At 43.6% G+C, this 19665-nt stretch overlaps 1 protein-coding gene across 1 annotated transcript in view; it reads right to left on the bottom strand.

Moving 5' to 3' along the window:
- FBXW8 (F-box and WD repeat domain containing 8) overlaps positions 1–19665 on the bottom strand; it is a 118373-nt gene that overhangs the window by 29029 nt on the left and 69679 nt on the right. Inside the window, exons 6-7 of the mRNA XM_040251629.1 lie at positions 12299–12495; positions 9176–9382 (exon numbers count right to left, since the gene is read on the bottom strand). Coding sequence (XP_040107563.1) covers positions 9176–9382; positions 12299–12495 — 404 coding nt within the window. The remainder of the gene's footprint in view (positions 1–9175; positions 9383–12298; positions 12496–19665) is intronic.

Raw genomic sequence — 19665 nt, forward strand, 5'->3', positions numbered from 1 at the left:
AAATTAATAAATCATATTCATCTACGTACTGAATAAAAAGCAAAAGCCCTCCACTTTGTAATATTTTCGTGAGTCTAGTTTAAGCTGCCATGTGAACCTGAAAACAGTAAAACCTCTTAAATATTCCGAAATTGAAACCCACTCAGGCCATTTTCTGTGTGCCCTCTTCTCCTGCCTTTGACCAAACCAACACCATTTGTCTCAACTGTCTGGACGTATGTACACGGAAAGTCTGTGGCCTACTGTACAATGTTACTGTTCCTCTTGTAGGGCCAAGGCAAACATTTCTGACAGGCCTCCTTGATCTTCATTAACTGGAAAAACAAGCTGATTTCTAACCCTAACAGACCTTGTTGCTCCTCATCGACCAGGAAGAAACCAAAGCCACATGTACTGAGAAGTTGACATAAATGCAAGATAACTCCAAGTTCCCATGGCTGTGGAATGGTAAACCAGGATGAAAACTCCACGTAAATAATCAAGAAAGCCATTAGAAAAATTAGGCCCTAAATAAAACTCTAAGCTTAATTCAAAAGACAAATGAGAAAAAAGGAAATGATCACCACATATGTCACTGTAATGGTCTTGTAAACGTGCTCAGTGATTCGAGAATACGGATCAATGTTTTTTTAGAAATCAGAAAATGGTAAGAATGTCACAGATAAACAAAACGATGCCAGCGTGAGTGAAGACAGAAGACACTTAAGACACAGTGCCAGTCCTCTTGGACAAGGCTCCACATCTCCAAGTGACCATTCACAAGGTGACTAGGCACACACTTTAACTTTCCGCGCTCGTCCTGCCGGAGGGCAAGCTCCCCCAGCCCTCCCTACTCCACACGCATTCTCTCAGAACAGCTCTTGGGAAAATGAATCCTGTGATGCAGACGGACTGCTGTGACTGCAGACGTGGCTTCACCACAGCTCCCACACCCGCCCACCCCACCTGTGTTCCAGCCCACCTGGACCACCCCAGTGCCCAGAAACCCTCCTCCAGGCCTGATGCCTCTGCACTGGTCCCCTCGCCCAGGCTTTCCTGATGAACTCTGACCCAAAGCTGGTGGAGGTGGGAAGGCGGAGTCTGAACAGGTACTGAGCACCAGGCATAAGCACGCCACCTGCTCTCCCCAGGTATTCTCCGTTTCCAAATGGGAAGCCTGAGGCACATGAGCAACTTGCCTAAGGCTTATATGACTCTAAAACCCTTGCTCCATCCTCAGTAGTTATACTACTGCCTGACTTAGCTTAAAATACTTTTCCCTATATTCACTTTCAGTAACTTCCTCACACTCTCCCTGGACTGGTTCTGGACCGCTAGAGATCCTAAACCATTCTCAGCTTCTACAAGTGGCAGCATTCCAAAAATGGGTTTTGCAGAATCACCCACTATGGGTGTAGAGAATCCGAGAGGTGGTCGGGTCCTCAAAGGTCTCTAAGTCAGAGACGGGTCTTGAGAAGCCCTGGGACTCTACAGAGGCATTTCAAGGTTTTCAGAAACATGTGAAAACTATTCATTTTTTAACAATATACTAACAATTAAGCCAATTACTGATATATTTTGATATTAAAACATGTACAAAATGCATATGGATGTTCAAGCCTCATCTGTGTATTCATCTATGCAATTTTCTGTAATTACTCTGGAATCCAGCAAATACACTGTGAAGGTCTCCCTATGACCTCATGTCCATCTCAACATGGAGAAAACCATCTTTGCATTTGCCACACTGCTGTTAAAGCCCACAAGACGGTGAGCCCCAAGGCAGATGTCATGTTTTGAGACATCACTGTTTCCAGCACAATCAGAAATCCAGCATATAGTATGTGTTCAGTAAGCAGTGGTTAATGACAGCATCCTGAGCAACAGAAGTGGGACCTTTGGCAACATCACTAACAATCCAGAAAATGGGTCTCCAAGTGCTATTTTCTTAAACTTCTCCAAGCAGAAACTAATTAAATATGAAAAATATTAAAGGTTTAAGACAAAAGTAAAGAGGAAATGAGACATTTATTTACTTTGTGAACTTTAAATTTCAAATTAGTCATCCTGCTCATAAAATACTGTTTTTAGTTCTCTTCTGGAATGGAACCTTGAACAAAAGGGAAGACAGATTTCACATGCTAGTGTAGGTATGGAGAATGGAGCTGGGATCCATGAGCACTGCATTGGATACCAAAGGCTGTCCCAGACAGGTATTCCAACTTGTGATGTAGGCAATAACCAATCCAGAGTCTTTTCACGTCTGCATATGGGGAATGATTATCCTAAGAGACATTAGCAATTGTTTTCCAGTGTGATGTAAGCTGAGGAGGCAGCGCCAAGCCAGGGTCCTTGTCAAACACCCAGCCTCCTGGATTACTTCACTCATGTCCTCTGATTAGGATGCGTGTCGCATGCTGCTTAATACAACCTGCTGCCGAATGCCAAGCACATCAGGACTAAATTAGGAAACATGTCCAAATACAAAGAATGACGCGAAGAGCTGTAAGTGGGTCTCACTCTTCCTTGATGAGGCATGAGACTCAGCATCAACATAATGCTCTTAAATGAGGCAATTCTATCTCCTAATCCTCCACCTCAGCAAGCAAAATTTAATTCAGGTAGCAAAAGAATTAATAAAGATGATATGGCATCATAAAAACATTTTCATGGATGGAAGTATTTTTGACAGGTTCAGGAAATATGAGACATAAAAACAAATTTTAAGGGGTTGTTTGGGCACAGAGGGCTGCAATAATGGAGTTGACACCCATCTCTGCCCTGAAACATGAAGAGATGAGGCCAGAGGAAATGCTGTTACACTTGTTTTCTTTTACAATCATATGCCACTTAGCAATGGCTACCTTTAAGATCATTTATGTCACTGAAGCGGAGAAGGCAATGGCGCCCCACTCCAGTACTCTTTCCTGGAAAATCCCATGGACAGAGAAGCCTGGTAAGCTGCAGTCCATGGGGTCGCTAAGAGTTGGATACAACCGAGCGACTTCACTTTCACTTTTCACTTTCCTGCACTGGAGAAGGAAATGGCAACCCACTCCAGTGTTCTTGCCTGGAGAATCCCAGGGACAGGGGAGCCTGGTGGGCTTCCGTCTATGGGGTCACACAGAGTCGGACATGAATGAAGTGACTTAACAGCAGCAACATGCCACTGAAGTGTGACACCCAAAGAATGCAATGTAAAAACTCAGAGAGTCCATTTTCATCTAAAAGTAAAAGGACCTTCAAGCAGCTCACCACATATCTCCCTTGTCCAGTAAGACACAGGAATTGATGAAAAAGTACCAAACAAGTTCCTGCCCAATCATTCTTGCCAGCGGTAAGCATGGCTTTTAGGAGATCCTGTTAGAGATTGTGTGCTCAGTCGTGTCCAACTCTTTGCAACCCCACAGACTGTAGCCTGCCAGGCTCCTCTGTGCATGGAATTCTCCAGGCAAGAATACTGGAGTGGGTTGCCATGCCCTTCTCCAGGGATCTTCCTGACCCAGGGATGGAACCCACACCTCTTGCCTTGGCAGGTAGATTCTTTACCACTGAGTCACCTGGGAAGCCCTCTCGTTGGAGTAGGGGGCCCCAGTCTACCAGATCTGATGATGGATGACCTGAGCCGGAGCTGATGTAGCAATAATAGAAATAAAGTGCACAGTAAATGCAAAGCATGTGAATCATCCCGAAACCAACCCCCTACCCCAGTCTGGAGAAACACTGCCTTCCACAAGACCAGTCCCTGGCGCCAAAAAGTCTGAGAACCACTGTGCTAGAGAAGTGTCAGGAGAGCACGGGATTCCTCGACCCATTTCAGAAGCCCTCAGCTCCCCAGCAGCCCCCTAGGATGGATCAGCTCAACATGACTCCACAGGTGAAGGAAAAAGTTTAAACCACCTAACCGCCTGAAGACTCAAGGAACGTGGGTGCTGGACAGAGACCAAAAAGTCACATGTCTGGCCCTCCTCAGTTTACAGAACAGAGGCAGGTGAGTCTACGGTCTTTAAATAACCATGGGCTTCTCTCATGTGATAGCCAACAAGCAGAGAAAGGGCACACAATAGTGTGTGTTACAGTTCTTTCCGCCCTTATGGAGGTCTGACAGGGCTGTCGAGCCCACTGCACTGATTCCAGGTGAAGCCTGTGATTCTAGATGAGGTCACTCATCATCAAAGCAGAGTGCCACAAAATAACTTAAATGAGGGTCAGGACCAGACAGAGCCTTGTTTATTCCCTCTGGCCTCATTTTGTTTGTGACCTTTTGCAAAGCCTGTTGAAAGCAAAGATGCTAAGGAACAGCGAGGAGAATGGGATGCACTGCCATCCACCACTTTCCAAGAAACACCTTCTACAGAGGGCAACAGTTATCAAATGATGAAGGCTCAGACCCTTCTGACCCAGCAAGTCTTTACTTTGAGGAACTAATCCTACAAATACGTTCACATGGATCAAGTGTTGTTCACTACAGCAAAAGATTGGGAGCAAGCTAACATCCATCAACAGGGGACAAGGCAGCCTAATTACTTAAGGGACAACTACAAAGTGCAATATCATTAAATCACACACACACACACAAACTACCAGGAAGTTCTTTATTATAAGAAATGATGAAATGATCTCCAAGACATTTTGCTGCAAGAAAAAGCAAGATGCAGGACAAAAATAGTGTGTTTTACCATTTATATTTTTTAGAAAGAAGGGACGGAGGACACGCATGAATGATTTACTTACATACGCATAAGGTGTCTCTGCAGGGATGTAAAGACACTGACAACACGGTCTCGGCCCCAGGAAGAGGACCTGGGTGGCGGGTCGGCAGGAGCAGGAGGAGTCATCCCACTGTGCACCCTCCCCTTCGCATCTTTTGATTTCTGAATCAGGAGAGTGCATTACCGAGTCAAAACACACTTTTTCAAGGGTGTTTAAAGATCTGCTCTTTTAAGAAAGAATGAAAATAGATAATAGCCATTTTTCCATGACTTTACCTGGCCAAAGGAAAAGGTGGTAAACCCAGGCATGGCCTCTAGTTTTGGCCTCTGAAATCCAGAAATCTGAGGATCCCTATGCCACAGGCACACCAAGATGTGGCTGACCACTAGTGTTTTCTCTGGTCTTTCCTACCAGAGCTGGACATGGCTGACCCAGCTGTAATCACATGTGTTTCCTTAGAGTAAATAAATCAGTTTCTCCTAAGTCATTGGCTTCATTTCCTTATAAAACTATGTCTACTAGCTTAGTAACCTACGTACCAGACTACTGAGACCTGCGCACAATGCTGTTTTAATTTTCCAGTGCCGAAACATGACTGGGTCCTGTAACTCTCTGTGATGAATACGTGACAGGTTGGCTAGCAGGCGTGTAAATGGATGAGTCTGAACCATTATTACTATGCTCAGACAGCTGTGGTACCTAAAGAATGCTAATGTGATCATCAGATGGTACAAGGACATTCTCCAAGTAAACAAAAATAATGCTAATGGAAGACTCCGACAGGTCAGGGAAACCAGTTCCCGCCAAAAAATCGACATCAACATTTGGACTTCATGTCTGCATTTATCACAGTCAGTCAATAGTGGGCTCTAGCTGACCCCTAGTTCTGTATCTGGTACCAATGAAGATACACAGAACTCTGTGTTCCCATAACGCCTTCATCTGAATCCTAGACATATGGCCAGAGGTAGACACAAATCCCTACGTGGACGCAGCTGCAGGCTCGCTCTACTGCTAACAGTCTCACACTAACCTGATAAAAAGTGCTGTTCATATGCTGCCAGGCCAGAGACCAACAGGACCAAAGTGTGGAATTCACAAGCAAGGTGACTAGGAGGCCACACAGAAGACTTTGAGAATTACAATAGTGCGTCATGCAATGGCAGGGTGCTATTGAAACCTCACAGAGCCACTGTGACACGGCTTAATTCACACGGCAATGCTGATTTTTCTAAGGAAGCAGAAAACCCATTAAGCATAATCAGATGGAAAGTCCCGCCTCTGCAAAAACAAGGAAAGTTTCACAGCAAAGGCTAGGCTTTCCTCACGTTTGAGTGGGTGGCGTTCATGTTGGAGAAACATCTTAATGCAGAGTTCTCACCAGCGCTACTAACAACCCATCCACCCACCCAAGGGTATCAAAGTTTGCTGGTGTACTCACAAAACCTCTGGGTAACTAAAATGCCACTGCCAGATTTCAGAGGTGCTTAAACACATTCTTGTAGTAAATTTACTTCCACTCTTAAAACACCAATGAAAAACACCCACTAACAAGTGACAGACATTATTTTCTTGGGCTCCAAAATCACTGCGGAGGGTTGACTGCAGCCATGAAATTAAAAGATGCTTGCTCCTTAGAAGAAAAGCTATGACAAACCTAGACAGCCTATTAAAAAGGAGAGATATCACTTTGCTGACAAAGGTCCATCTAGTCAAGGCTATGGTTTTTCCAGGAGTCACGAATCAATGTGAGAGTTGGATCATAGATAAGGCTGAGCACTGAAGAATTGATGCTTTCGAACTGTGGTGGTGCAGAAGACTCTTGAGAGTTCCTTGGACTGCAAGGAGATCAAAGCAGTCAATCCTAAAGGAAATCAACCCTGAATATTCATTGGAAGAGCTGATGCTGAAGCTGAAGCTCCAATACTTTGGGCACGTGATAAGAAAAGACGACTCATTGGAAAAGATCCTGATGCTGGGAAAAACTGAGGGCAAGAGGAGAAGGGGATGGCCAAGGATGAGATGGTTGGATGGCATCACTGACTCAATGGACATGAGTCTGAGTAAGCTCCAGGAGAGAGTGAAGGACAGAGAAGTCTGGTGTGCTGCAGTCCATGGGGTCACAAAGACCCAGACACGTCTTGGTAAGTGAACAACAACAACAAGTTATTAGAGGGAACAGGAACTTTTTTAAATGAATTTTTATCAAATTAACATACAAATCAGCTAATTCTCATAATTAATGCTTTTTAATTGGATTGGAAAATTTGAGAGCCATCCAAAAAAGCGCCTACTTAGACCAATATCTAAAGAGTGCTCTAAGTCTAATTTTGTGCTGAGCTATTTCTTTAACCAGGGGCTTGGCTTCCCAGATGGCACAGTGGTAAAGAATCTGCCTGCCAATGCAGGAGACAAAGGTTCAATCCCTGGGTTTGGAAGATCCCCCGAAAGGAGGATATGGCAACCCACTCCAATATTCTTGCCTGAAAATTCCATGGGCAGAGAAGTCTGGCAGGCTACAGTCCATGAGGTCACAAAGAGTTGGACACAACTGAGCAACTGAGCACACACACGTCCCTTTAACTGGTTTCTCAAATATATCTGTTTCTCAAATACATCCAGCTATGACTGTATCACTATAGAAAGAGATCCACTCAGATAAGTCAAAGAGAAATAGGGCCTGTCAGCTGAAATATTTACTAAAACTATGAAAGATTTAAACCAGGCTAGTATTAATTCAGGTATCACCTCACTACACTGACAACTTGAGAAATAAGTGAGATAATCAAAACCTGAAAGCATGATGGATGAAAAATTAAGAAGCAAACAGTCTCTCTTCTTTCAATAAATGAGCTTGCCAGGGATGGGAAAAGAGTGTTTTCAAAGGCTGACAAAGGAAACTGCCTTAGGAAACCAACTGCTGTCCCTTTTTTCCCACTTCCCAGGAGGACAAAACACAGGAATTATATCATCACAGACTCTCCAGCTAAGATACGCTGAACAGGCTCCAGCAAAGCAGGCCAGCTTGAGCACAAAGGGATCCCTTTTTACAGTGAGATTACAATGAGTCTCATGTATTTTCAACCACTTTATCTGTCTTCCTGGTTGAAGAACATATAATAGGAATCCAAGTCACAAAACCAGTGAACGCCTAGAGAAGTGAGATGTGACCTTCCAGGAGACTACATAGGAGAGACAAAATGTACAAACCACAACCAGAGGCTCAGCTCAGACTATGAGTGCGAGAAAGAACAGGGAGCACTCAGCGACTGTTAATTCTCTGACGCCAGGCACTACGGGTAAAGCTTTACACATGTGTTTCTTTAATCTTAGAATACTATGAGGTCAGTACTGTGATGGGACTCCTTTTTACAAATGAGGAAACTGAGGCACAATGCAGGTTAAGCCACCCGTTTAAGGTCACAGTGGGGAGTGGGTGGCAGGGCTGGAACTAGAACACAGACAGCCTGTATCCAGTCTAGCTCTCTCCCGGTTCAGGACACTGCTACGTGGAAAGGGCTCTTTCCACAGGAAAAGGACGATGTCAGAGGAGCTGCTGGCTCGGAGAAGTTCCTTCCCAGGGATTATACCCACTTCCAGCAGGGTGAGGAGCCAGCAAATTGGAGGAAAATCAAAACAACACAAACCTTTATCCATAACTCTCCCTGCTGATCCCACTGGAAGAGAGAGTTCTGTAAGTCAGTTTTAAGACTAAGTACTTGGCCTACAGTCAGGATAGTAAAATACTAAGTAGTGCTAAAATCGAGTCATCATGCAAAGAATTTCAATTAGAAACCTGTCTCCTTGTTTCTGGCTCAAAGAGTATCAAGAGGCGCTTTACACACTGTAGAAAAGGATGCAAATTTTGAGGCAACCTGATCAGAAGGCACTTTGGCAATGTCCATCAACCTTCTAACCAAGCAGCATAAATGCTAGGAATTTATCCTGGAGATTTACAAGTTGCAGTGTGCACTGGAGCACTGTCTATAACAGTCCACAGAGAGAGAAAGCAACCTCAGTGCCCAGCAATGAGGAGACTGGTGAAGCAGACTGTTGTAGGCAGTGTTGGACTCCCACGGAGAGGGAGATGACACGGAATGCTCTCCAGGGTACACTACTGAATAAAACCCTGGGCACAGAACAGTAGTTACACTATGACCTCATTTCAAAGATACGCTCTTTTACTGTATAAATGTACCCATCTATGCATTAAAATTTTCGAGATGGATATCTAAAAACTGTTAGTAGTTTCTTCTATGGAGTAGGGCTGGGGGAAGGGAAGAGAAAGGAAATTACTTGCCACTTTATATCATTTTGAGCTACTTGAAATCTTTTTTAACCAGGCTGATATATATATATAAATATATATACTGCCTGAACACATCTTTTAAAAATATATCAGAGAGATTTAATTTTCAAATTGCCTCTTCAAATATAACATTCATGTGTTTTTGTTAAACCATACATCTTGCTATTTTTGTACCTTGTTTCCTTCGTACACCCATCCCAGACTCTTCACACCAAAAGCAGCCTGGTTGGCGGAGACGTCCAGACACGTGACTGGCTGCCCATAGACGTAATGGAGGGTTCTGGCAGAGTCTTCAGCTTTTAGCAGGTATACCAGATCTCCAGCGGTGGCCACTGCCACCGGGTACCTTTCAGTGTCTGGAACTATTTCAAGGTAGTCAACCTATTAAAGGATAAGAGTGGGTTAGTCCTTCAGGTTTCACCTACAATTCATCTTGACTTGGTCACAAATACACAGTTCATCCTGCATGTCAATGAGAAGATCAGCAACCCAAGAGAAAAAGACAGGTCAAGGGCCGGTTCACAGGAAGTGAAACACAGTTCCTACACAAATGAAATGATGCTCATCATAAAAGAAACACAGCATACTCTTAATAAGAGAAATGCAAAGTGAAAATTCACCAAGATACCATTTTCACTTGTGTCAGTAAAGATCAGTTAGTCTATAAAGACACTGGGCTGAAGTGGAGTGGCAGACAACCATATTTGTGGATCCCACTTATGACTGGTGGGATGTAGTCTGGCCCAGCTTCTATGGAGGGAAATCCTGGAACATTTAACGCAAGCAAATGTGCATGTGCTCTGATGCAGCACATTTGATGATCCAGGAATTTATTTAAACATAAACTCACATTTATGCAAAACAACTGTGGACAAGGTTATTTGCTGCAGCCCTATTTGGTCACAGCTAGGAACCAGAAAACCCAGAACATGCCTTACTAAGGGACTAATTAAACAACTTACAGTACACCGATGTACTGGAATACCATGCAGTCACAGAAAAAAGCACAGACATTCTTTATAAACTCTTACAAACGGATCACTGCTGAGACAAACTTGGGGGGGAAAAGCAAGGCAGCAAAGTAAGAGGACTTTACAGTGTGGCAAGGTGTGTAAGTGGCAGAGGAAGCCTGTGACATGCTTGGCCTGTACGTGCATAAACCTAACAGTGGCCGCCGTCAGGGAGAGAAATGAGTTGTGGGACAGAGCAGAAGGGAGATTCTCACTGTAAACCGGATTGCGTCTTTTAAATTCTGAACCATGAGGCTACAATAGCTATTCAAAATTACCAGAGTTAGTTTTTATTTCTTCATAAAAAACTGAATAAATGACAAAATTCACCCAGTTCCAAATTAGCCAAAATTGTATTTTCACGTTTGGGCAAGTACCACAAATGTGTTGCTGAAAGTGTCTGAGTTACCTGCTTCCTCCCGGTTTCAACCTCAACCAGGGTAGGGAGACCACAAGGAGCACGCAAACACCACACAGTCCTGCCGGCTGCGCTACTGCTGCCGCTTTCTCTAGTCAGCATGCACCGGAGGGGCTCCCTTTAAGAATAATTTGCTTTTCTAGATTCAGAAGGGGCACGCGTGCCCCAGGGCCATTTACATTGGGTTTTCACCTCCCTGAATAAATTCTGAGAGGACAAAAGCAGAAGGTGAGCCACCTCTGTAATTATGAAAATCCACAGTCCCTGACAAGAAGCCAAGCGAGTTCAAAGGCCTGAATCCTGAGACCTGTCCAGAAGCGCTTGAGAGAGTAAACATCTGGGTGACTCTGCTAATCCTCAGGCCCGACGGTGAGAGTGGTGGCCCACATCCCCAGCCCAGCACCCATCACAAAGGACAGCTGTTCTGGGCATTACCGACCCGGGAACACTGCCACTGTGACTCAGGGAGCCTATCTGAGGAAGACAAAGATGGCCCAGCCACCGGCCCGGAGGTGCCTTTTCCAGGGATGGCCCTCATCCAGGATGGGAAACAATGAATAGTGTTATGACACATGCCTCCAGCAGTGGCCGCTTGAGTCCTCTGTCCCCCATCCTAAAGTCACTTTTTGCTTTCCTAAAATCAGTATCCTCAGTCTAGCTGTTAAATTTCACCTTCATGTTGGATTTCTGACAGATCAAGAGCTCAGACTGACTGTGACTGTGCCATTTGCTGGGAACTGGACACGACTTTACAAAGCTTCTGGTTGGTGCCAGCATGCCACCTGAGTGCCAAGGCTGGATTTGCACTTTCTGGAGGGACTCACATCTTAAGTAATTGCCTGAGTTCATATAATCATTGTTAATCTACAGAGTTCTTTAGGCAGAGGCCAAATAACAAGCACTATGTGGTTTTGAGAAGAAACAAAAAGATGGTACTTTGGCATTTCTCTAATAAAACCCCAAGAGGAGAATACAGCACCAGGCATTTTGGGGAATGCTACCCCCAAACCAGACAGGCTTGTCGTTAACGGGACAAGCAGCTTACAGAGGAAAAGTGGTGACACCATGGCTTTTTAGTTATTCATGTCTAACAAGATTCCCACTGGGAGGAAAAGGGAAAGGAGCAGGATTTGTTCCAGGTCCGGCCATCAATTTATTACTCAGTGTTGGCTTTTCTGTTCACTTTCCTACAAGTGCCAAAACCAAGTTCACTTTAAACCCAAATTCAACATAAACAGGTTTCAGCTCTTCCTTCTTACCATCACATGGTCTCCCACCATACAAATGTAGAGGCTCAGGCACAACTGAACTCAAAAACAGGCTCCATGTAATGAACTACTAAGGCGAACTCAGTTTCACACATGGTGTTGAGGAACACCCCTACCTGATCAACACTGACCAAATCTATTCTCATTCAAGAATTACTCCTGATGCCAAGTGAGAAAACCTTCCGATGGAAAAAGTGTAGAAGGGAAACCTTCTTTCCCATATGGCCTGGGATGTACCACTGCACTCATCTTCACTCATGTATCAGGCCAGATCCTGGTCTCAGATGCCCGGGTGAACGTCCTGTTAATCTGAAGGAGGCTGAGGATGTCAGTGATGAGAAAATGCAGCCCCAATGTCAGTCCTAGGGTCTAAATCACAACTTCTTATCTAGGGCAAGAATCAATTCACCACTCTAATCTCTACTGACTTCTTGGTAAATGGAGGAAACAAAACTACCTATTTCACAAAGCTCTTGTGAGATTTATGGACAAACAGCCACAGGAAGCCCTGAGCGGATGGGTGCTGTCAATATCATTTCTGTTTATATCAGACCCAGAGATTCTAAGAATGAAAAACAAAACAATCAGATTAAAAGCTCACCAGTTTCTGAACTTCAAATTCTGCAGCTATTTGCAAATTTCCCTCCTCGTTGGGGCATAACATTACGACATCAAAAGCAGAAGCTGTGGCAATTGTTGCATCTTCCTGGCTGAGGGCTAGAGCTTGTATTCTTGCATCATGCTCAAAACGATGAATAGGATACTTTCCAGTCCTTAGATTCCAAATATTAAGAAATCCTATGTAGAAAAAAATAATTCAGGAATCAAATTCACTTAGTACGCACAATTATAGAATAATCGTAACATAAAGAAAATTAAAAAGATAAATAATAACTTGGTAAAAAATACTTGCATGACACATAACAACGGGTCAATTTCCTTAATATACAAAGAGTTTATATGATTCAATAAAGAAAAAAGCAAGTGAAAAGTGAACAAAGGACCTAAGCATGTTATGCTGTTCACAGGAAAAGAAATACAACTGACATACAGCATTTTAAAAAATATAAAAATTCACTCACAATTATAAAAATACAAATTAAAACTATAATAGGATACTATTTTTCATCAATGTTAAATTGACAAAAAAATTCATAAAACATCTTGTTGCTGAGGATATGGGGAAACAGGCTTTTGTTAAATTGCTGTTAGGAATGTAAACTATTTCACCTAACTCTGGAGGCAATTTGATAATATGTATCAAATTACAAATGTATGTAGGATAGTCACTACAACATTTTTAACCATGTCAGAAGATTGGAAGCTATCTAAATGTTCACCAATAAAGAAATTCTTAAATAAGAATTTGAATACCTCATAGTTTGTACCTCCACTGTCTGGAGTTTAAATGAGCAATCAAAACAGTCAGTCTTATATATATGAGCTATATGAAATGATCAACAAAATATAATGTTAAATGAAAAAAGTAAAGTACAGAATACTGGTATAGCACACTATGTTACGTGTTTTAAAACTGTACACACACACACATACAATGTATACGTGGATTATCCTGGAAGGACACATAAAAAATTTAACACTGACTGACCTCTAAGGAAAGAAACCAGGGGAAAGAGACAAGAGTAAAAAAGAAATTTAGTGTACATCCTCTTGTATATAAAAAATTTTCTCCAAAATTATCTTTGCCAAAAAGATAAACTTTTAAAAAATGGTTTTATGAGAGATCTAAGAATAATTGTTTTTAGTTGCTAGGTCGTGTCCAACTCTTTTGTGACCCTATAGACTATAGTCCACCAGGCTCCTCTGTCCATGGGATTCTCCAGGCAAGAATACCGGATGGGTTGCCATATCCTTCTCCAGGGGATCTTCCCTACCCAACGACTGAACTCGCGTCTCCTGCACTGGCAGGCAGATTCTTTACTACTGAGCTACCAGGGAACCCCTCCAAGAAGAATAGGAGGACATAATTGCTGAATAGTTTTAATATATAGAGTTCTTAACTTACTCAATTGGTCCTCTTGCACAACAAATAATTTTTTTCTAGTTTTGTTAAAATATAATGGACACATAACATTATATAAGCTTAAGGTGTACAACAGAATGATTTGACATACCGTGAAATATGATTACCACAATAAGTTAACATCACCTCACATAGTTACAAATATCCTTTTCCTTATAATGAGAACTTTTAAGATCTACTCTCACAGTAACTTTCAAATATACGATATGGTACTATTAACTATGGGCTTCCCTGGTGGCTCAGCAGTAAAGAATCTGCCTGCCAATGCAGGAAACACGGGTTTGATCCCTGGGTTGGGAAGATCCCCTGGAGAAGGAAATGGCAACCCACTCTAGCATTCCTGTCTAGGAAGTCCCTTGGACAGAGGAGCCTGGAGGGCTACAGTCCACGAGGGTGCAAGAGTCAGATATGACTGAGTGACGAAATATTAGTGACTACAGTCATCACTGCACATTACACACTCAGAACTTATCTTATAACTGGAAGTTTGTAACTTCTGTGCCCGCCTTAAATCAATTTCTCTACCCTGGCAGCCACAAGTCTGATCTCTGTTTCTTTGAAGTTTTTCTTGTTTTAATGATTCCACATATAAGCGAGATCATACAGTATTTGTTTTTTCTGAGTTATTTCACTTAGCATAATGCCCTTAAAATCCATCCATATTGTTGCAAATAGCAGGACTGTCTTCTTCTTTATGGCTCAGTAGTGTTCCCCTGTATACATATACCACATTTTCTTTATTCATTCACCTGTCAGTGGACACTTAGGTCGCTTCCATGTCTAGGCTATTGTGAGAAATGCTTCCGTGAACATGAGGGTGCTTGTATCTCTTCGACACAGTGGTTGTGTTTCCTTCAGATGTATACCCAGAGTGGAACTGTTGGATCACATGGGAAGTGCTCCTGTTAATTTTTTGAGAAACTTCCATATTGTTTTCCACAGTGGCTGTACCAATTTACATGCCCACCAACAATGCACGTTCAGTTCAGTTCAGTCGCTCAGTCGTGTCCGACTCTTTGCAACCCCATGAATCACAGCATGCCAGGCCTCCCTGTCCATCACCAACTCCCAGAGTTCACTCAGAGTTGCGTCCATCGAGTCCGTGATGCCATCCAGCCATCTCATCCTCGGGCATCCCCTTCTCCTCCTGCCCCCAATCCCTCCCAGCATCAGAGTCTTGTCCAATGAGTCAACTCTTCGCATGAGGTGGCCAAAGTACTGGAGCTTCAGCTTTAGCATCATTCCTTCCAAAGAAATCCCAGGGCTGATTTTCAGAATGGACTGGTTGGATCTCCTTGCAGTCCAAGGGACTCTCAAGAGTCTTCTCCAACATCACAGTTCAAACGCATCAATTCTTCGGCGCTCAGCTTTCTTCACAGTCCAACTCTCACATCCATACATGACCGTGGGAAAAACCATAGCCTTGACTAGGTGGACCTTAGTCGGCAAAGTAATGTCTCTGCTCTTGAATATACTATCTAGGTTGGTCATAACTTTTCTTCCAAGCAGTAACCGTCTTTTAATTTCATGGCTGCAGTCACCATCTGCAGTGATTTTGGAGCCCAAAAAAAGAAAGTCTGACACTGTTTCTACTGTTTCCCCATCTATTTCCCATGAAGTGATGGGACTGGATGCCATGATCTTCGTTTTCTGAATGCTGAGCTTTAAGCCAACTTTTTCGCTCTCCTCTTTCATTTTCATCAAGAGGCTTTCTAGCTCCTCTTCATTTCTGCCATGAGGGTGGTGTCATCTGCATATCTGAGGTTATTGATATTTCTCCTGGCAATCTTGATTCCAGCTTGTGCTTCGTCCAGTCCAGCGTTTCTCATGATGTACTCTGCATAAAAGTTAAATTAGCAGGGTGACAATATACAGCCTTGACATACTCCTTTTCCTATTTGGAACCAGTCTGTTGTTCCATGTCCAATCCTAACTGTTGCTTCCTGACCTGCATACAGATTTCTCAAGAGGCAGGTTAGGTGGTCTGGTATTCCTATCTCTTTCAGAATGTTCCACAGTTTCTTATGATTCACACAGTCAAAGGCTTTGGCATAGTCAAGAAAGCAGAAATAGATGTTTTTCTGGAACTCTCTTGCTTTTTCCATGATCCAGCAGATGTTGGCAATTTGATCTCTGGTTCCTCTGCCTTTTCTAAAACCAGCTTGAACATCAGGGAGTTCACGGTTCGCGTATTGCAGAAGCCTGGCTTGGAGAATATTGAGCATTACTTTACTAGCATGTGAGATGAGTGCAATTGTGTGGTAGTTTGAGCATTCTTTGGCACTGCCTTTCTTTGGAATTGGAATGAAAACTGACCTTTTCCAGTCCTGTGGCCATGCTGAGTTTTCCAAATTTGCTGGCATATTGAGTGCAATACTTTCACAGCATCATCTTTCAGGATTTGAAACAGCTCCACTGGAATTCCATCACCTCCACTAGCTTTGTTCGTAGTGATGCTTTCTAAGGCCCACTTGACTTCACATTCCAAGATGTTTGGCTCTAGATCAGTGATCACATCATCGTGATTATCTGGGTCGTGAAGATCTTTTTTGTACAGTTCTTCCGTGTATTCTTGCCACCTCTTCTTAATATCTTCTGCTTCTGTTAGGTCCCTACCATTTCTGTCCTTTATCGAGCCCATCTTTGCATGAAATGTTCCCTTGGTATCTCTGATTTTCTTGAAGAGATCTCTAGTCTTTCCCATTCTGTGCTTTTCCTCTTATTTCTTTGCATTGATCGCTGAAGAAGGGTTTCTTACCTCTTCTTGCTATCCTTTGGAACTCTGCATTCAGATGCTTATATCTTTCCTTTTCTCCTTTGCTTTTCGCCTCTCTCCTTTTCACAGCTATTTGTAAGGCCTCCTCAGACAGCCATTTTGCTTTTTTGCATTTCTTTTCCATGGGGATGGTCTTGATCCCTGTCTCCTGTACAATGTCACGAACCTCATTCCATAGTTCATCAGGCACTCTGTCTATCAGATCTAGGCCCTTAAAACTGTCTCTCACTTCCACTGTATAATCATAAGGGATTTGATTTAGGTCATACCTGAATGGTCTAGTGGTTTTCCCTACTTTCTTCAATTTGAGTCTGAATTTGGTAATAAGGAGTTCATGATCTGAGCCATAGTCAGGTCCTGGTCTTGTTTCTGTTGACTGTACAGAGCTTCTCCATCTTTGGCTGCAAAGAATATAATCAATCTGATTTCGGTGTTGACCATCTGGTGATGTCCATGTGTAGAGTCTTCTCTTGTGTTGTTGGAAGAGGGTGTTTGCTATGACCAGTGCATTTTCTTGGCAAAACTCTATTAGTCTTGGTGGCGAGCCGGCGCACTAAGCGCAGGCGGCGGCGAGCTGAAGCGCGGCCGAGAGGAGCTACCCCACGTCCGAGGTCAGGGGCAGTGGCCTAGAGTGCCAGGCTGTGACGGTGCAGGAATGGCCGAGAGGAGCTATCCTGCGTCCGAAGTCAGGGGCAGCAGCCAGGAGGAGACACCCCGTGTCCAAGGTCAGGGGCAGCAGCCTAGAGGAGCTACCCCGCGTGTGAGGTCAGGGGCGGCCGGGAGAAGCAACCTCACACCCGAGGCCAGGGGTAGTGACCCTGAGGAGCCACCCCGAGCCCGAGGCCAGGGGTGGCAGCTGGGAGGAGCCACCCACGCCCAAGGCAGGGCCAGGGGCCAGGAGGAGCAACGTGAGGAGTGGTGGCTGCACAGGCACAGGAGGGCCTAGAGGAGCTATCCCAGGTTGAAGGTCAGGAATGGCAGCGGAAAGGAGATACCCCTCGTCCAAGGTAAGGAGCAGCGGCAGTGCTTTGCTGGAGCAGCCGTGAAGAGATACCCCATGCCCAAGGTAAGAGAAACCCAAGTAAGATAGTAGGTGTTGCAAGAGGGCATCAGAGGGCAGACACACTGAAACCATACTCATAGAAAACTAGTCAATCTAATCACACTAGGATCACAGCCTTGTCTAACTCAATGAAACCAAGCCATGCCTGGGGGGCAACCCAAGACGGGCGGGTCATGGTGGAGAGGTCTGACAGAACGTGGTCCACTGGAGAAGGGAATGACAGACCACTTCAGTATTCTTGCCTTGAGAACCCCATGAACAGTATGAAAACGCAAAATGATAGGATACCAAAAAAGGAACTCCCCAGGTCATTAGGTGCCCAATATGCTACTGGAGATCAGTGGAGAAATAACTCCAGAAAGAATGAAGGGATGGAGCCAAAGCAAAAACAATACCCAGCTGTGGATGTGACTGGTGATAGAAGCAAGATCCGATGCTGTAAAGAGCAATATTGCATAGGAACCTGGAATGTCAGGTCCATGAATCAAGGCAAATTGGAAGTGGTCAAACAGGAGATGGCAAGAGTGAACATCGACATTCTAGGAATCAGTGAACTAAAATGGACTGGAATGGGTACATTTAACTCAGATGACCATTATATCTACTACTGTGGGCAGGAATCCCTCAGAAGAAATGGAGTAGCCATCATGGTCAACAAAAGAGTCCAAAATGCAGTACTTGGAAGCAATCTCAAAAACGACAGAATGATCTCTGTTCGTCTCCAAGGCAAACCATTCAATATCACAGTTATCCAAGTCTATGCCCCAACGAGTAACGCTGAAGAGACTGAAGTTGAACGGTTTTATGAAGACCTACAAGACCTTTTAGAACTAACACCCAAACAGTGCACGAGGGTTCCCTATTATCCACATCCTCACCAACTGTCCTCTCTTGTCTTTTTTTTATATATAATTTATTTATTTTTGGTTGTGCTGGGTCTTTGTTGCTGCACAGGCTTTTCTCTAGTTGCAGCAAGCAGGGGCTACTCTCTAGTTGCGGTGCACGGGCTTCTCATTGTGGTAGCTTCTCTCGTTGCTGAGCACAGGCTCTAGGGCACGAGGGCTAAGCAGTTGCGGCTCGTGGACTAATCACTGCGGTTCCTGAGCTCCAGAGCACAGGCTCAATAGGTACAGTGCACAGGCTAAGCTGCTCCTCTGCATGAGGGATCTTCCTGGACTAGTGATCAGCCCATGTGCTCTGCACTGACAGGCAATTCTTTACCACTGAGCCACCAGGGGAGCCTATCTCTTGTCTTTGATCAGAGCCATGCTAAGAGATGAAGTAACACGAAACGCATTATTACTGAGGACTTGAAATACGCCAGGCACTGACCTAGACACTAGCAGGTTCTGAAAACAGCCGTTAACCTACATTCTAAGAAGTTCTTACAAATACTTTACAAACTTCCTCACCACTACCTTCTTCTAGCCATAGTTAGCAGAGGTGTTTTCTTTTGCAAAATCTAAAACACAAGCTTGACTTATTCCAGACTTGTTAAAAACTACAACTTAGGAAATTTCTTGATCATACTACATAACCTTCTCCCAGCCCCTTGAATGCTGACCCCAGATGAATTCCTTTTACACACACTGGTCGTGTCTCCACCCTTCTCAAACTGTCTACAGCAATGATATCAAAGTGTATCCCCTGGACAAGCAGCATCAGTATCATTTGGGGGCTTATTAGATATTCAGGTTCTTGGGCAACAAACTCTGGGGATGTATGCCTAAGTTTGAGAACAAACTGTCTGCAGAAACTTACACTTTTCTACAGAAATATAAATTTTCCTGTATTTCGAGTGCGACTTTTTCTTTTCTTGTCAAATAATTTCTTTTTAACATTCCTATCCGTGAAGCTACGTTCCCCCCCACAAACATTTATGCAAGAAAATAATTACTTCCTGAAAATGATATGCTATTCAATACAGACAAAGGATAACATGCATAGTTTTTAAGTCCTGAAAGAAGAAAACCAAATTCTAAATGAAACAAATATTTAAATATATAACACAAAAATATTTCCTGACACATAAAGGCTATGAACATTCATACTGAAAGGGCACATGATATATCAGGGAATAAAGAG

The sequence above is a fragment of the Oryx dammah genome, unplaced genomic scaffold, assembly GCF_014754425.2.
Source record: "Oryx dammah isolate SB20612 unplaced genomic scaffold, SCBI_Odam_1.1 HiC_scaffold_12, whole genome shotgun sequence".
In the NCBI taxonomy this organism is placed as follows: Eukaryota; Metazoa; Chordata; class Mammalia; order Artiodactyla; family Bovidae; genus Oryx; species Oryx dammah.